Here is a 17,927-nt window from a genome sequence, read left to right as displayed (position 1 = left end):
ATAGGGCTGAGAAAGAGGTGGGGACCTAAAATTGGGATTAAAGGGGGGGAAGGGGGGAGAGGGTGTCTGGGTATAGGAGGGAGGGATGCCGTGCAAAGAAGTTAGCTAAGGGAGTTTGAAGGTAGAGGAGCTAAGGGGATGTTGGGATAGAGGCAATTAGGTGGCCGAGGTGTAGATATTAGGAGTAAGCCTGTGAGAAAAGCCATGTTTTTCGGGCATAGTTCTTGGCGTAGTTCTGCAGGCATTGTGTTCCATAAGACAGGACCAGCTAGGGAGAGTGCTCGGGATTTGGAAGAGGCAAGATTGGGGAGTTTGGGAGAGGGAGTGCTTAAGCTGGCAAGGTATTGGTTTCTGGTCGGTCTGGAGGATGAGTGGAATTGAAGGGAGTCTTTGAACCAGTTCATGTCAGGCTTGTGTACTGCTTTATGAATGATTGAAAGGGTCTTGTACTGTATGCGGGAGGAGATTGGTAGCCAGTGAAGATTTTTTAAGATAGGTGTAATGTGTTTGTTGCTGCGTGTATTGGTGAGGATTCGGGCGGCAGTATTTTGCAGAATTTGTAGAGGGTGAATGGCGTTTTTGGGTAGCCCTATGAGGAGAGAGTTACAGTAGTCAATTTTGGAAAAGAGCATAGTTTGTAGGACTGTGCGAAAGTCAGAGAAATGAAGCAGGGGTTTAAGTTTCTTTAGGGTGTGTATCTTGTAAAAGCACTCTAAGTGTTGAGTTGATGAATTTCTTAAAGTTGATTTGATCATCTAGGGTGACCCCTAAATCTCGAACCTGGTGGGAGAAGGAGATGTGGGGTGGAAGCGTGTGTTATAGGGAGGGGGAGTGGGAATGTGTTGTCGGGGTAATAAGTATAAGCTCAGTTTTTGTGGTGTTAAGGGCAAGATGGATGCTATTTAAAAGGTTATTTTTTGACTGTAGTGTGGATTCCCAAATGTTGAGTGCTTTGGGAAGAGAGTCAGTGATAGGGATGAGAATTTGTATGTCATCTGCGTAAAGATAGTGTGGAAGCTTGAGATTGGATAGTAGTTGACAGAGCGGTAGGCGGTATATATTGAAGAGTGTGGATGACAGGGAAGAGCCTTGGGGGACACCTTGGTTTAAGGGGATTTCTTTGGACTCGTGGTTTCCAATTTTGATGTTTCTGTTACTGAGGTAGGAACTGAACCAGCTGTGGGCAAGTCCAGTTATTCCAATTTCATTAAGCCGCTGGAGGAGGATACCATGGCTGATGGTGTCAAAGGCCGCCGAGATGTCTAAGATGGCTAGGATATAGGATTGTCCTTTATAAAGACCTTTGATGAGGTAGTCAGTCAAGGATAAGAGGAGGGTTTCTGTACTATGGTATTTACGAAATCCATATTGGGAGGGAGAGAGGGATTTTGGTCGTCTGAGGGGCAACCCTGCGTTCCTCGCACCAGGCCTCAAATATTCTCCAGATCCGCACATACACCAAGGACGTCAAGAACTTCCATGCATGGAGCAAGGTGGAAATTACTGCCACCGAATATCCACGCTTCATCAAGCAAATCCTCTCAAAGGCCAGACCATAAGACAAAACAGAGTCTGGTCCTCATGAAGGATCAGACCTTGTTGGAGCAGGTCCCTGTGCGGAGGAAAGCATAGAGAGGTCACCACCAGAAGCCTCTGCATGTCTGCATACCACAGGCATCTGGGCCAATCTGGAGCCACTAGAAGGACCAGTCTCTTGTGGCGCTCAATCTCGTAAATGACCTTGCCAAGCAGGGGCCACGGATGAAAGGCGTACAGCAGGTCCTCCTCTGGCCAGGCCTGAACAAGGGTGCCAATCCCCAGGGATCACTGGTCTCTTCTGCAACTGAAGAATCGGGAGTCCTTCGCATTGTGAGATGAGGCCAGCAGGTTGACGGACATGAGGCCCCAGCAATCCACTAGCAGCTGAAAGGCTTTGGGAAACAACATCCATTCTCCTGGCTCCAGACTCTCTCTGCTTAGAAAGTCTGCTCTGACGTTGTCTTTTCCTGCGATGTGGGAGGTAGAGATCATCCAAAGGTTCAATTCTGCCCATTCCATAAGAGGGTCTATCTCCAGGGACACTTGCTGGCTCTTGGTTCCCCCCTGGTGGTTGATGTAGGCAACTGTTGCATTGTCCGACATCACGCAGACCGCCTGACCCTGAAGCCTGTGACTGAACTGTAGATACGCTAATCTGACTGCCCGGGCTTCCAGGCGGTTTATGTTCCAGCGTGCCTCTTCCTCGGTCCCATACCCCTGGGTTGCCAGTTCCTGACACTGAGCTCCTCACCCCGGAGGCTCATGTCAGTCATGAGAACTAGCCATTCCAGAGGGGAAAGGCTTATACTCTTGCTCAGGTGGGCTTCCTGCAGCCACCACTGAAGCCGAGCACATATTTCCATCAGTAGTTGAAGGCGAATTCAATAGTCCTGGGACAGCAGAATCTAACGTGACAGCAGGGAGTGTTGGAGTGGACGCATGTGTGCCCTTGCCCACAGTATTACCTCCAGGGTTGGTGCCATCAGCCCGAGGACCTGAAGATAGCTCCATACCCTGGGGCCGTATGGTGTTCGTCAACCAGTGTACTTGATGCATCATCTTTATCCTCGAGAGTGGAAGGGAGACCGTATCCTGCTGGTGTAGAAATGGACCCCCAGATACTCTAGGGGACGGGAGTGATTGAGCCAGCTCTTGTCCATGTTCACAACCCAACCAAGCTCCTGAAGCAGGGACATTTCCCTGCGGGTCACCTGGAGGCTCTCCTCTAATGACTTCGCCCGGATCAACCAGTCATCTAAGTATGGGTGCACCAGGATTCCCTCTTTTCTCAGTGCTGCCACCACCATAATTTTGGAAAATGTTCTAGGGGCAGTAGCCAAGCCGAAGGGGAGCGCCCGGAACTGATAATGGCGGCCTAGTACCGCAAAGCAAAGGAAACGCTGGTGGTCTTGTCGTATTGGAATATGAAGGCAGACCTCCAAGAGGTTCAGGGAGGTTAAGAACTCCCCCGGTTGTATGGCCATTGTGATGGCGTGTAGAGTTTCCACGCGGAAATGAATTACCCGTAGGTGATGGTTGATGCTCTTTAGGTCCAGCATGGGGCGAAAGGAACCCTCCTTCTTGGGAATGATGAAACAGATGGAATAATGTCCTATATTTTCCTGGAGAGCAGGCACTGGAATTATAGCTCACAAATTGAGGAGCCTTGCCAAAGTAAATTGTACTGCCAGTTTCTTGTGCTGGAAGTGGCACAGAGACATCAAGAATATGCCCCATGGGATGTTGCAAAACTCCAGCTCATATCCTTCTCGTATGATATCCAATACCCATTTGTCTGATGTGATCTCGATCCACCGCTGGTAGAAGAGGAATAGTCAACCCCCTATCTCCTTGTCTGGTGGATGGGCCAGCAAAACTTGATTGTGGAGTTTGGGCTGAACCTGAACCCAAAACAGCCCCTCTCTTCGGTTGTCAACTCCGAAAGGACAGAGACCTTCTTGATGGCTGTGTCTGAAATGACGAGTTCCTGTAGGGCCAAAAGCACTGGGATCCCTTGGCCCAACCCTTCATAGGCGAGAGGCGCTGTGGCCTCCTTTCTCTTATCTCCCGGTATCTGAGACACTGGAGATTCTCCCCACTTACTAGCCAGCTTTTTCAATTCGCTACCGAATAGTAGGGATCCCTTAAAGGGCATCTTCATTAGGTTTGCCTTAGAGGTCTCTTACGTTGACCAATTCCACAGCCATAGCTGTTTTCTGGCCGAGGTGCAGACTAGGTCAGAGCCCACATCCACTAAAAAGGTAGCGGCGGGCTCCATAGCCTCTCTTGAAGGTGATTCTGAGTTATTTACTTCTCTCGAGAGGAGCAGGCATGAGAGCGCCACCAGGGCACAACAGGAAGCAATCTGCAGTGTTATTGCTGTCACGTCAAAGGCTTGTTTAAGAATGGACTTCAGTTGCCTATCGTGTCCATCCTTTAAGGCCGTTCTTCCCTCCACTGGGATAGTTGTTTCGAAATGGCGCAGACCATGGTGTCCACTTTGGGGAAACGCAGGCGTTCTCTGGCCACCAGATCCAGTGGATTCAGAGCTTCCAGTGCTCGAGCTCCTTTAAAAGTGGCTTCTAGGGCGTCCCATTCCAGGTCAATCAACTCCTGGATGGCTTCTAGCATCGGAAAATAGCAAGAGGCTTTCTGTAGAGACACCAGGATGGGGTTTTTTTTTGGTTCCGTCATAGGGTCCATGCCAGGAACTCCCAGAGTCTTCAGGATGTGGGAAACCAGGGCCGGCAATTCCTCTCTATGAAAAAACTGCAACATGATCAGATATGGCTCCAAGCCTGATGGGATTTCCCCATCCTCCAATGAATCTGCATCCCCTTCGTTCTCTGTGGTGTCTGGGTCCCTGTCAGGGATACCCTTGGTGAGATGAGGCACGTCTCGAGGTATACTGGCAGGGCTGAGAGAGCGAGGCATTTCCGGCTGGGGTTCGGACTGGGCAGGAGTAACAGACTGCGTCTGTACACCCAAGAAAAGGCCGCCGGGTCCAATCCTAGCTCAGAAGGAACAGGGGTAGGTGCTGCTGAATTTCTTTCTACCTTGGTAGACCCAGCCCTGGTATTATGCACCAGAGTGTCACTGTAAGACTCTCAAGTAGAAACTATCATAAGTGAGTGTCTATATGCCAGAGTCACTGTCTAAGCCTCTCTCGTAGACTGTCTCAGACATGAGCGTTTATATTCCAGAGTGTCACTGTCTAAGACTCATGTAGAGACTTGTCTCAGCAGTGAGCATCACAGAACCACAAGCAGCTCTCTTTAGCTCACTTGTTTTCTTCTGCTCTTTTCAGCTTCAGGTCAATTATAAGCAGCTTGAATTAGAGCTACAGAGCCACGAGCTTTCATTCTGAACTCCTCCTCACTGCTCACCACCCGCCTCTCCCCCAGCCCAATATTTTTACCCTTGTCTCCTCCCCCATCTATCCCAATTATAGCAGTGGCAGTCCTCAGCCAATGGCCCCAGACTGTGGCTCCATTTAGAGCTCAGTGTGAGTGCACCCTGAGTCTGGCCACTGGATAACGAAGGTGAGTGCTCCCTCTGAACCCAGCTCCGTCATATTTCTGGAGCACAGAAAGTTGAGAGCAGTACATGATGAGTGGGAGAGTTACTGATGTATAGCAAACAGAAGCAGATCTTAAGAACATAGGAACATGCCATACTAGGTCAGACCAAGGGTCCATCAAGCCCAGCATCCTGTTTCCAACAGTGGCCAATCCAGGCCATAAGAACCTGGCAAGTTCCCAAAAACTAAGTCTATTCCATGTAACCATTGCTAATGGCAGTGGCTATTCTCTAAGTGAACTTAATAGCAGGTAATGGACTTCTCCTCCAAGAACTTATCCAATCCTTTTTTAAACACAGCTATACTAACTGCACTAACCACATCCTCTGGCAACAAATTCCAGAGTTTAATTGTGCGTTGAGTAAAAAAGAACTTCCTCCGATTAGTTTTAAATGTGCCCCATGCTAACTTCATGGAGTGTCCCCTAGTCTTTCTACTATCCGAAAGAGTAAATAACCGAGTCACATCTACCCGTTCTAGACCTCTCATGATTTTAAACACCTCTATCATATCCCCCCTCAGTCGTCTCTTCTCCAAGCTGAAAAGTCCTAACCTCTTTAGTCTTTCTTCATAGGGGAGCTGGTCCATTGCGTGATATCTCTTGGTCTTATGATTACCAAATAGTACAAGAAGGTAGTAGTGATAGCCAGAGGAATTCTATGGTACAGACAGAAACTATTCACAGCAGACAGAAAGGTGGCAATAAGGGCTCTGCACAAGTCAATACTGAAACTTCCAGTTCTGTAGGTTGTATCCAGCGCCAGAGGAAAGCAAGCTTCCCCCCACCTCCATCCCCAGCCCCCAGTGAGAGCTGGAGAGTGCCAATCTTTCTCGTTTTCCATCCAATTAGTGCTTTGTGCCCTGGCACAGCTGTCAGTCTTGCTCACCCCTAGTTATGGCTCTAGCTGAGAGCTTTCCAAAGTGTGTGTCGGGACACATTAGTGTGTCGCCTGCAGTGTTGGAGGTGTGACGCCAGGGCCGCAGGGCCGGCGGAAGCAGGGAACTACAGCCGGAAGATCGGTGGGGCCATGGTGAAGCGTTACCTCACCACGGCCCGAAGAAAAGGGTCACGTTCACTCCTCCTTCCTGCCTGCGCAGCCCCGGAAGAAAAACGTTGCCGGAGCCACGTGGGCAGGAAGGAGGAGGAGCATCCGAGGCGTACAGAAGAAGAGCAGTGTTAATCGGCCACTGCATATCCCATGTCGCGGTGGCCCGAGAAGAGGAGGAAACCCGATAGCAGGGCTGCTGCGGATCCCACGTCACGGTGGCCCGAGAAGAGGAGGAAACCCGATAGCAGGGCTGCTGCGGATCCCATGTCGCGGTGGCCCGAGAAGAGGAGGAAACCCGATAGCAGGGCTGCTGCGGATCCCACGTCACGGTGGCCCGAGAAGAGGAGGAAACCCGATAGCAGGGCCGCTGCAGAGCCCATCCTTCAGCAACCTGCGCAGAGGGACAGCATGTGACAGTGAGAGCCTGTGCTTGAGTAAGAGAACCTGTGTGTGTGAGAGTGAGACAGCATGTGCACGAGAAAGACAGTGTATGTATGTATATATGAGAGAAAGCATGTGAGACTGAGAGAGCCTGTGTGTGTGAGAGTGAGACAGCATGTATACGCGAGACAGTGAGTATGTATGTATGAGAGAGCATGTGAGAGTGAGAGCCTGTGCTTCAGCAAGAGAGTATGTGGGAATGAGAGAGCCTGTGTGTGTGAGAGTGAGACAGCATGTGCACGAGAGAGACAGTGTATGTATGAATATATGAGAAAGAGCATGTGAGAGTGAGACAGCATGTGCACGAGAGAGACAGTGTGTGTATGTATGTATGTAAGAGAGAGCATGTGACAGTGAGAGCCTGTGCTTGAGCAAGAGAGCATGTGGGAATGAGAGAGCCTGTGTGTGAGAGTGAGACAGCATGAGCCCGAGAGAGACAGTGTGTATGTATGTGTGAGGGAGAGCATGTGGGAGTGAGAGAGCCTGTGTGTGTAAGAGTGAGACAGCATGTGCACGAGAGACACAGTGTATATGTATGTATGTATGTGTGAGGGAGAGCATGTGGGAGTGAGAGAGCCTGTGTGTGTAAGAGTGAGACAGCATGTGCACGAGAGAGACAGTGTATGTATGTATGTATGTATGAGAGAGAGCATGTGACAGTGAGCCTGTGCTTGAACAAGAGAGCATGTGGGAGTGAGAGACTGTGTGAGAGTGAGACAGCCTGTGCACAAGAGAGGTATGTATGTATGAGAGAGAGCGAGCCTGTGTGAGAGTGAGACAGCATGTGCCAGTGAGAGACTGTGTGTATGTATGAGAGAGAGCATGTGACAGTGAGATCCTGTGCTTGAGCAAGAGAGCATATTTATTTATTTTATTTATTTAAGGTTTTTATATACCGGCAATCATGAGAACATATCTTGCTGGTTTACATGAAACGGGAGTGCATTAAATACATCAAACTAGAACTGAGGTGACCGAAGGTACAGTTACAATTAACAAGGGTAGCAAAACTTGGTGAAGAGGAAGAAATAGGAAAGAATAAAATGGTTAAACGATATACAAGTCAAATTACAAGTTATGTGCAAATGGCATGATTAATGGCTGGATGTTTTAGAGGAGTCCTTGGATTGTGTCCTTGGATTGTGTCATTAAATTGTGTCTGGGAAAGCTTGCTTGAATAACCAAGTCTTAAGTCTTTTCCTAAAAGTTAGGAGGCAGGGTTCTAGTCTGAGATCTGTGGGTAAGGAATTCCACAGAAGGGGGCCAGCTGTGGAGGTGGCGCGATCTCTTAGGGTAATGTGTCTAGTCGATTTCGCAGGGGGAACTTGGAGTGTGCCTCTATAAACATCTCTGGTAGGTCTTGTCGAGTTGTATACTTGGAGAGGGAATTGAAGATCGAGGGAAGTGCATTGATGTATAGTTTTGAAAATGATACATATGGCTTTGTACATGATTCGGAAGTATACGGGTAGCCAATGTAGCTCTTTCAGGATGGGTGATATGTGGTCTCTTTTTCTTGTGCCTGTTAGTAGTCGGGCTGCTGAATTTTGCACCATCTGTAATGGTTTGGAATAGGAAGAAGGCAGACCTAGCAATAGGGAATTGCAATAGTCTAATTTTGAAAAAATGACTGCCTGGATGATCGTTCTGAAGTCTTGAGCATGGAAGAGAGGTCTTATCCTTTTCAAAACCTGGAGTTTAAAGAAGCAGTCTTTGGTTGTTTTGTTGATGTGTGCCTTGAAGTTTAGCCGGTTGTCCAATAACACTCCTAAGTCTCTAACTTGTGTGGGAGTGAGATATGCATATGGGAGTGAGAGAGAGACAGCAGGTGCACGAGAGAGACAGTGTGTATGTATGTTATGAGAGAGAGCATGTGAGAGTGAGAGCTGTGGATGTGTGAGTCTGCATGTGAGTGTGTGAGAGTGTGTGTGTGTATGTGTGAATGAGAACCTGACTGTGTGTGTTTGAGGGAAGAAGACAGAGAAAAGAAATAGAAAAAGACCCTGTAAAAGGAATTGGCAAAAAAACAAGAAAGGGAAGGTGGAAAAAAAAGCCTGTGACCAACCGATTAGAAAACTAAGACCAGAGAGCAAAGGTAAAAAAAACGTTACTTTTTAGTGATTGGCATATGTTATCTTTGGGAATGTGCAAGAGTAGCACTTTCTCTATGCGGATCTCGCAGTGTAAGACATCGGCATGGAGGAAGTGGAAGCCCGCAAATATTTAATATGAGAGAGGTGGTGTCATGAAACATTTTATTTATGTATATATGTAAGGAAACCTCTGGTTTGCTGGTAGACTGAATTACTGTGTCGTGAAATTATGTTTGCCTAAAAAGTGTGTCACCAACATGAAAAGTTTGGAAAGCTCTGCTCTAGCTGAACCTTCGTAAAGTCACATGGAAGTCACAAGGTACCTGTTACAACATCAAGAGACCATGGGGGACAATAGGAATGAGCATGTGTTTAAATAAAAATGCATAAAATGCAACAAATAAGACCATTTTTTTTGTTTCTTTGAATGAAAGAACTGAAAATAGGCTCCTATGAAAATAAAATAAAAAATGGGCTTCCAGTGAGAGCAGGCCTGGTCCAAGCGCTGAGGGCTAGGCCCAGGTCTGAGCCTGTCACTAAGGCCTCGGCCTTGCCTACAAGTCTTGAACCAGGCCTTCTGATGCCTGTTTCTTTAATCTTTGAAAAATGCCCCTGTCTGCATGAGGGTCATCACAGCAGCTTTTTCCTTACTCTGGAAAGGACGGTACAATTTTAGTGTACAAATGTATGGCCATATCTCAAAACTGCAGCATCCCTGGAGGACGGTGCCACAGCCTCGCCACTGCAGCGAGCCCTTCAAGCAGATGGCGTTATTTTCTGAAGATTAAAGGAGACATTGAGAGGTGTGGCCCTAGTATTAAAGAACCAGACATTAGAAGGCCTGGCTCGGGGCTTAGGCCTTAGTGACAGGACCGCACCTCGGACCAGGCACTAGGCCCAGGCCTCAGGATGGGACGAGGACTTTGGGTCCCACTGATGGAGCAGAGCCTAGAGTCCGCTCTGGTCCAGGCCTTGCCCTGCTGCACGTTTCTCTAGAAAGCCGAGGGCCTTACTGTAAGCCGTAGCAGAATCCCGCTCGCTCTGTTCTGTGCTGATGAACATGGTCAGTGCTGAGTAAGGAACGTGGAAACACTGAAAGGAAAAGGAAACAGAACTCAGCTTCAGAGGATTAAGATCCCAACTTTAGGCCGATACAGAAAAACGCGCGGGAGAGCCGGCGAGCGCTCAGGCCACTCTTCTGGGCGCGCGATACAGAAAGCCCAGGTATGTAAATTAGGGCTCGCGGTAAAAGGAGGCGCTAGGGACACGAGCGCGTCTCTAGCACCTCCTTGACAGAAGCGGCGGCTGTCAGCGGGTTTGACAGCCGACGCTCAATTTTACCGGCGTCAGTTCTCAAACCTGCTGACAGCCACGGGTTTGTAAAACGGACGCCGGCTAAACTGAGCGTCTGCCTTCCAACCTGCAGCCGTGGGCAGATTTTTAAATTTTTTTTTTTTTTTTTTTAATTTTGGGGCCTCCAACATAATATGGCCATGATATTAAGTCGGAGGGTGCTTTTCTGTGCACTTTCCCGGTGGCTGGAGAATTTAGCCCCTACCTTTGGGTTTGCATGTTGCGGGCACTATTAGTCTCGGGGGGGTTGGACGCACGTTTTCGACGCGCTATTACCTCTTACTGAATAAGGGGTAAAAATAGCGCGTGGAAAACGTGCGTCCAAACGGGGGCTAACAGTGCGTTCCGCCGGAGAACACTGTACTGTATCGGCCTGAAAGTGTCTTCCACCCTTAACAAGTTCTCTTGGCACATCCAGTGCCCAAGCTAGGGTTTGTCTGTCAGCAGGGAGAACTCACCGTCACCAGGGACTGGAAGAGGCAGTAGAAAAACAGGTACCATATCACCTGCCCGCTGGACACACCCGGCACCAGCCAGATCAGGAAGTAAGAGACAGCAGCAAAAGGAGTGGAGCAGATAATCCTAGAGGGGGACATGAAGGCAGGAGAAGTACAACTTATGCTACTGCAACAGGAGGCAGAGGGGGAGGAGAGAGAAACACTGGGAGGGAACAGGTTGCTGGATCTGTCTTTAAATCACAAGGCAGTGCTGCCCATATCTTCCTGGAGGCAAGGGGGAAGCTTCCCAACCATTTGCATTTTCAAGATGTCCCTAAGGAATGTGCATGACATATATTTGCTTGCATTACAGGCAGTGCATGCAAATATTTTTCATGCATATTCGTTAGAGATATCCAGGTGTTCTCAGTCTTGTCCTTGATTATTTCCAGCTAGCTGAACTTTCAGGATACAATCAATATGCATGAGAGAGATTCACATAGGGAGGGGAATATTTTAACAGCATCTGTGTGGACTTTGTAGATGCAGATCTTATTGAGTATTACGTGCAGAAGTTTGCTTTGAAAATCCCTGGGTAACTGGCTGAATATGTACACAAAGTTACAGCCATTCTCTGCAGGGCATAACTTGTACGGGACCTTTTTTAAACTAAGTATGCGCATAACTCTGCCTCAGCGTCACGCTCTGGAGCAGCTCTCCTCAGCTCAGGTAAAGGTGAGTTATGCCTGTGCTCTTATTTGCACTGGCCCTGATTAATGTCAGACACCACTTGCACACATAAAATGGGGGTTTTATACACATAAGCCTGCGATGAAGGCATTATATGAAAATCTCTCTCGTGCATATTCATTATGGTTAGCATGAAAACCCAACTGGCTAGGGGGGTTGCAAGGGCAGTGTCTAAAACCCCTGAATTAGATGAAGGAAGGCGCTCCCGGGCTGTGAGGGTTCATGAATGGGGGCGAAATAGAAACACTTCCAGTCTGTCAGGGTTCATGGGGGTGGGTGGGGGGAGAGGCAGGATGTTTTCTCTCTATATTATACAACAAAAACCATAAAAAATTCATACAACAGAATTATTTCTCACCATTATTCTTGAATTCTGACCTGAAGAAGGGAGTTACAGTTCTCAAAAGCTCATCATGAAATGTATTACATTAGTCCAATAAATGGGGTCATCTCTATTTATTTTGTGTTTATTTGTTCACCTTTGTTTCTGTGCATCATACTTTAAGGAGCCATATAATGTATCCACTGATTTATCACACAATAGTTTTGTCAGTTTCTTTAAGAAAAAAAGTCTTACATTTTTACAAAAATAAAAATAATCCTGCGCGTAGAGCAGGTCCAACGTGCCCTGTGCACGAGCAGCTTGGAGATAGGACACAGCTGCATGCAAGTTTAATACGCTAGCAAGCACTGTGGGTGTGGAGGTGTCTGCTCCTGACCCTCCCTCTCTCTGTTCAAGTTCAGCCTTCTGCTTGACTTCTGGTAACCTCACAGCTCAACTGTGGAATGAAGTGACATTTGAAGCTTTCGGTACTCACACCCCCCTGGTCCTGACTGGCTGATTCCTGATGGTGTGTTCACCCGCAATGCACACACCCCTTCCCTTACTGCTTTCTTCTCCAGCACTACAAACCAATCTCCAGGGCTCAAACCTACCCAGCCCTGCTTCTCTGTTTTAATTACACAGAGAACAATTAGATACCATTAGGTCCCTAATTCCTGCTGTGCCCTCTCATCACACACAATTAAATAGCAGCAGCAGTGAACCCCCTTCCTGCCCTTCAACAATTTACTTAACCCCTCCTGTGCTCAAACTTAATATGGCAGGGGCAGTGTAATCAGGTTAATTCATCTGGACAACTCAGGATGTAGCAGGAAACAGTAATAACAGAGCCACGGCTGCTAGAAAGAAGGTTATGTCAGTCCCTTCAGTTTCTGAATATAATAAACTGACCATCCAGCAGGGTCAAAGAAAAAGGAAGTTTTCCTAGCAAGATACTATTCTGGTGGGTCCTAATCCTTCAGTCCCCACATCCCACACAGAACAGTGAGGCGAGAACCCCTAAAAAACTAATTATCCAGACGGCTACAAATTCTCCAGCTCTTAAAACAAATCTGAATTACTGCTTGCCACATACACTAAGTGCATCACAAAGCCTCGTATACACACAGAGTCTTCTCTAGACTTATGAAAACATTATGCACATTTTACGTGTGCAAAGTTATACACGCATGCACACACACACAAAGCATCATGTGCAAATTTACCAAACGCTAAAGCTTTAGCACAGCATGTACATAGGAAAATTCAAGATCAGCAGCCGTATGGAAAACTTCATCTGCTTGCGTCCAGATTACAAGGAGTTATAACTGTCAAGACAATCCAGGGTCCATATTAATTACATTGGCCATGCACTGGAAAATGCATGCTGTCCTCAAGTAATCCCCATTTATCAACTGTTTTACAAAGCAGGAATTTATAACAGAGAGATGCAGTGTCAAGCTACAGTGAGTATTTCATTCATATTACACCATCCCTTTAGTATTGCCGTGATGAAAATCCCATTAGGCAGACAGAGAGAAAGTGACAGAGCTCTCCTCTAGGACCGTGACTGATACAGCTCAAGAATGTCAGAGGAGTTGCACACGGATCTTACCAAGGCATCAGTCGTCCGAAGCGGGTCCAGGAACTTTTACTTATGAAGAAGCCAACCATGGGGTCTGTGATGGCATCCCAGGCTCTGCCAACAAACAGGATTATGGAAGCATAGAAGGGATCCAGCTGCCAGGATAGGAAGAGAAACCCGATTTAGAAAACTCATCAGAAACCCGCTTCACAATCTGTAGCCTTATGATAGCACTTGGGGGATGACTAGACTGGCAGAAGCTTTTATCCTATTTCTCCTTTACTGCCTCAGCTTACAGGTCTATGAACTCTACTCAACGCAGCCTGAAGCCGGAGGGAAGATACAAAATATTGGGCATCTGGTATTCTCAAACATCCCCAAGAAATATCAACTCCCCTCCCATCCATGAGCAACTTACCTAAAAGCAGCAAGGAGAAAAGGTCAGTGGTCAGGGAGGAGCAAGCCTCTCTGCCCACTCAGCTGTCCCAGCAGGCACTAAAAGTTAAGAGTTCACCAGGAACCTCACAAACACAACCCACCTGTGCCACGTCCAGCAGGAAAATCTGCAGAAAGAAACCAATGGCACAGCCAGTGACTTGATAGGGAGCGCCACCAACTGCATAGCAGACTTTGCTTAGAACAGACAACTTCTGCTTCTTTACCTGCAGCACACAGAAAAGGAGAACCAGGTAGCAAGGACTTTTTGGATTTTGTTCTGCAAAAGCCTGGCAGCTGAACCTACAAAAAGGCAGTGCAGATAAACCCTTAGCACAGGAAAGGATGAATTTTGCTCTTATAGCAGCAGCTAACAACTTGCTCACTGCAGTTCTGAAAGGAATATTACTTTGTCCTCAGTCACAGAAATTCATCTGTAGGCCAGAATACAGGAAAAATATGAGAAAATAGGGGAAGTTTTGCGTGACAACTGTCTGACAGGGGGCAGGAAGAGTCTCATGCTTAACCATTCCCTGATGAAATGGAGACATTAATAGAAATAGGATTTAAGTGATTCTAATAAAAGAAACAGCCTCTGGAATTTGGGTATAGTCCTTTCTCTCTGTATGTTAAACAGCAAATTGTGTTTTATCATCTCCCCCCACTCCTCATTCAGCTCCCAAAAGAAAGACTTGGTTTAATTTCCTTGGATATGAGCCGGTGCTCAGGCTCGGCCACTAATACACTTTTCTGAAACAAGTTTTGGGAGGCCGGGTGTAAATGCCCGAGTGTCGACGTTTGCATGCAGCTGGATTTACTATTTTGTGGATGCACTTTTCCGGCAGGATGACGCGCGAGGGCGCAGGGCTGAGCCTGGGGTGACTCACAGGGCAGCAATGCGGAAGAGGGCAGGCAGGGACCTCAGAGAAGCGCTGTCCTTCCTTGCATGAGAATGAATGACTAAGGACAGCAAGAGCCAAGCACAACCTCAGCCACTGAGATGATCAGCAACTTACATCCCCTACCCAAAGAAAATACAATTCAACCCGAAATGAACACAGTAAAGGAAGCATAGAAAAAGCCCCCAGAACAATTAAACCTTTCCCTATAAAATCTCTGCCAGAGTGTACAGCGCTGCTTAAGGGACTGGCTCCCTGACTGCACAATTACCCGCCCTCCTCACCTTGGCCAGCCTGCGCTCCTCCTGCTCCAGGCTCTGGGGCTGCAGTAATCCGGTGGATGAAACGCTCTCCGCCCCCTCCCCTTTGGCCATGGCTCTGGGCCGCTGTGCACGAGGGCCAGGGAGCAGTGAGCCGGGCCAGCACGAGCTCCCAGTGTGCGGGCGCGCGGCCGTCTCCGCCTTCTTAAAGGCGGGCGCACCCCCCCTCCCCTCCCTGCAAGGAGCCTGCCTGAGCACGCGCGCCAGGCTCGCACGTCCGCCCCGCCCACCGCAGGCTGCTCCACTGCAAAACTCCGCTTCCCCAAAGCTGCCAGCCCACTTGTCAGATGATTTACATTAGCGAATCCTGGGGCTTTAATGCATGCAAATTTCCCGCCTGGTCATTCTGTCTCACACATACACTGTCACATACACACACATACATGCTCTTATACACACCCACAGCTCTCTCTCTCATGGACATAAACATACGCACTCTCAGGCTCTAAGACCCTCTCTCTCCCGCCAGCCTCCACACACAAGCTCTTAAACACACCCACACAGAGGCAGGCACCAATTCATTCTCTCTCTCTCTCACACACACACACACACACATACAGAGGCAGGCACCAATTCATTCTCTCTCTCTCACACACAGGCACACACATACAGAGGCAGGCACCTATTCATTCTCTCTCTCTCACACACAGGCACACACATACAGAGGCAGGCACCTATTCATTCTCTCTCTCTCTCACACACACACACACAGAGGCAGGCACCAATTCATTCTCTCTCTCTCACACACACACATACAGAGGCAGGCACCTATTCATTCTCTCTCTCTCACACACAGGCACACACACAGAGGCAGGCACCTATTCATTCTCTCTCTCTCTCACACACACACACACACCCACAGAGGCAGACACCTATTCATTCTCTCTCTCTCTCACACACACACACAGAGGCAGGCACCTATTCATTCTCTCTCTCTCACACACAGGCACACACACAGAGGCAGACACCTATTCATTCTCTCTCTCACACACACACAGAGGCAGGCACCTATTCATTCTCTCTCTCACACACACATACAGAGGCAGGCACCTATTCATTCTCTCTCACACACACACACATACAGAGGCAGGCACCTATTCATTCTCTCTCTCACATACAGACACAGATACACACAGAGGCAGACACCTATTCATTCTCTCTCTCACACACAGACACAGACACACACACAGAGGCAGACACCTATTCATTCTCTCTCACACACACAGACACACACACAGAGGCAGACACCTATTCATTCTCTCTCACACACACACATACAGAGGCAGGCACCTATTCATTCTCTCTCATACTCTCTCTCACACACACACACATACAGAGGCAGGCACCTATTCATTCTCTCTCTCTCACACACACAGACAGACACACACACAGAGGCAGACACCTATTCATTCTCTCTCACACACACACACATACAGAGGCAGGCATCTATTCATTTTCTCTCTCTCACACACAGACACAGACACACACACAGAGGCAGACACCTATTCATTCTCTCTCACACACACACACACACACATACAGAGGCAGGCACCTATTCATTCTCTCACACTCACACACACATACAGAGGCAGGCACCTATTCATTCTCTCACACTCACACACACACACAGAGGCAGGCACCAATTCATTCTCTCTCACACACCCACAGACACATACAGAGGCAGGCACCTATTCATTCTCTCACACTCACACACACACAGAGGCAGGCACCAATTCATTCTCTCTCACACACCCACAGACACATACAGAGGCAGGCATCTATTCATTCTCTCTCATACTCTCTTTCACACACACACACACACACACACACACACATACAGAGGCAGGCATCTATTCATTCTCTCTCACACTCACACACACACACACAGAGGCAGGCACCAATTCATTCTCTCTCACACACACACAGAGGCAGGCACCTATTCATTCTCTCTCTCTCTCACACACAGACACAGACACACACACAGAGGCAGACACCTATTCATTCTCTCTCACACACACACACACATACAGAGGCAGGCATCTATTCATTTTCTCTCTCTCACACACAGACACAGACACAGAGGCAAACACCAATTCATTCTCTCTCTCACACACACACACACATACAGAGGCAGGCACCTATTCATTCTCTCACACTCACACACACACACACACACAGAGGCAGGCACCAATTCATTCTCTCTCACACACCCACAGACACATACAGAGGCAGGCACCTATTCATTCTCTCTCATACTCTCTCACACACACACACACACACACACACACATACAGAGGCAGGCATCTATTCATTCTCTCTCATACTCTCTCACACACACACACACACTCTCACTCTCACGTGCTGTCAGACACACACAAGCTCTCACTCTCACATGTTGTCACTCACACACATGCTGTCTCTCCAAACATACAGGCTCCCACACACAGAGTTTCTCAACTCGCTCTCATGCACACACAATCTCTCAACTCTCATACATATACACGCTTTTCAGGGCCTCAGCCTCCTTCTCAGCTCTGGGCCTCTTCCATGGTAGCCTTGATCTGCATCGTCCCTGCCGCAAACGCTGCTCCTCTTCTGCTCACAGGCCGATGCTCCTGCTTCCTGCCCGAGTGGCTCCAGCAACATTTTTCTTCCAGAACCGTGCAGGCAGGAAAGAGAAGGTACACCTGGAGCTTTGTTTTCTTCGGGCTGTGCTGGGATGAGCTCCACCACGGCCCCGCCAATCTTCCTGCTGTGAGCGACTCTGAGAAAAGTTGTGATCAGCCATGCACGTGCGCAGGGAACAGTAGCCGGCACCCAGCATAGGAATAGCACGCTTCTCTGCTCAGCCGCCGGAGGGATGAGGTCCACCGGCAGCCACATGGGCCTCCCTAGGTCGTCCATCGGCACCCCCCCCCCCCCTTCCCGCTAGCTATGCCACGCTGTGGAGTCCTTATACTTTTCTTCTACCCTTATTAATGCCTAATGCTGATGCAAATAACCATTTTCTTTCATTCTTTCTGTCTCGTGTATATTATTAACCCTATATTCTTAAATTATTAATTCCAATATCACAGTCGGACTCTATCCTCTCTTTGCTTTTAATGTTGTTCACCATGTCTTT

The 17,927-nt window shown here is 48.2% G+C and overlaps 1 protein-coding gene across 2 annotated transcripts in view; it reads right to left on the bottom strand.

Annotated features, from left to right (window-relative positions):
- The window catches only part of LOC115100932 (sodium-dependent lysophosphatidylcholine symporter 1-like), a 28,360-nt gene extending 13,449 nt beyond the window's left edge, over positions 1-14,911 (bottom strand). Inside the window, exons 1-5 of one of the 2 annotated variants that reach the window (XM_029620038.1) lie at positions 14,768-14,911; positions 13,689-13,811; positions 13,180-13,304; positions 10,514-10,637; positions 9,716-9,794 (exon numbers count right to left, since the gene is read on the bottom strand). In XM_029620038.1, coding sequence (XP_029475898.1) covers positions 9,716-9,794; positions 10,514-10,637; positions 13,180-13,304; positions 13,689-13,811; positions 14,768-14,857 — 541 coding nt within the window. In that variant the 5' untranslated portion in view covers positions 14,858-14,911. The other variant, XM_029620039.1, reaches the window with a different exon arrangement.
- Between the last annotated feature and the right edge of the window lie 3,016 nt (positions 14,912-17,927).

This window comes from Rhinatrema bivittatum, chromosome 11, assembly GCF_901001135.1.
Source record: "Rhinatrema bivittatum chromosome 11, aRhiBiv1.1, whole genome shotgun sequence".
Lineage (NCBI taxonomy): Eukaryota > Metazoa > Chordata > Amphibia > Gymnophiona > Rhinatrematidae > Rhinatrema > Rhinatrema bivittatum.
Note: the sequence above shows the minus strand (reverse complement) of the source record. Positions and strands in the feature narration are given on the sequence as shown.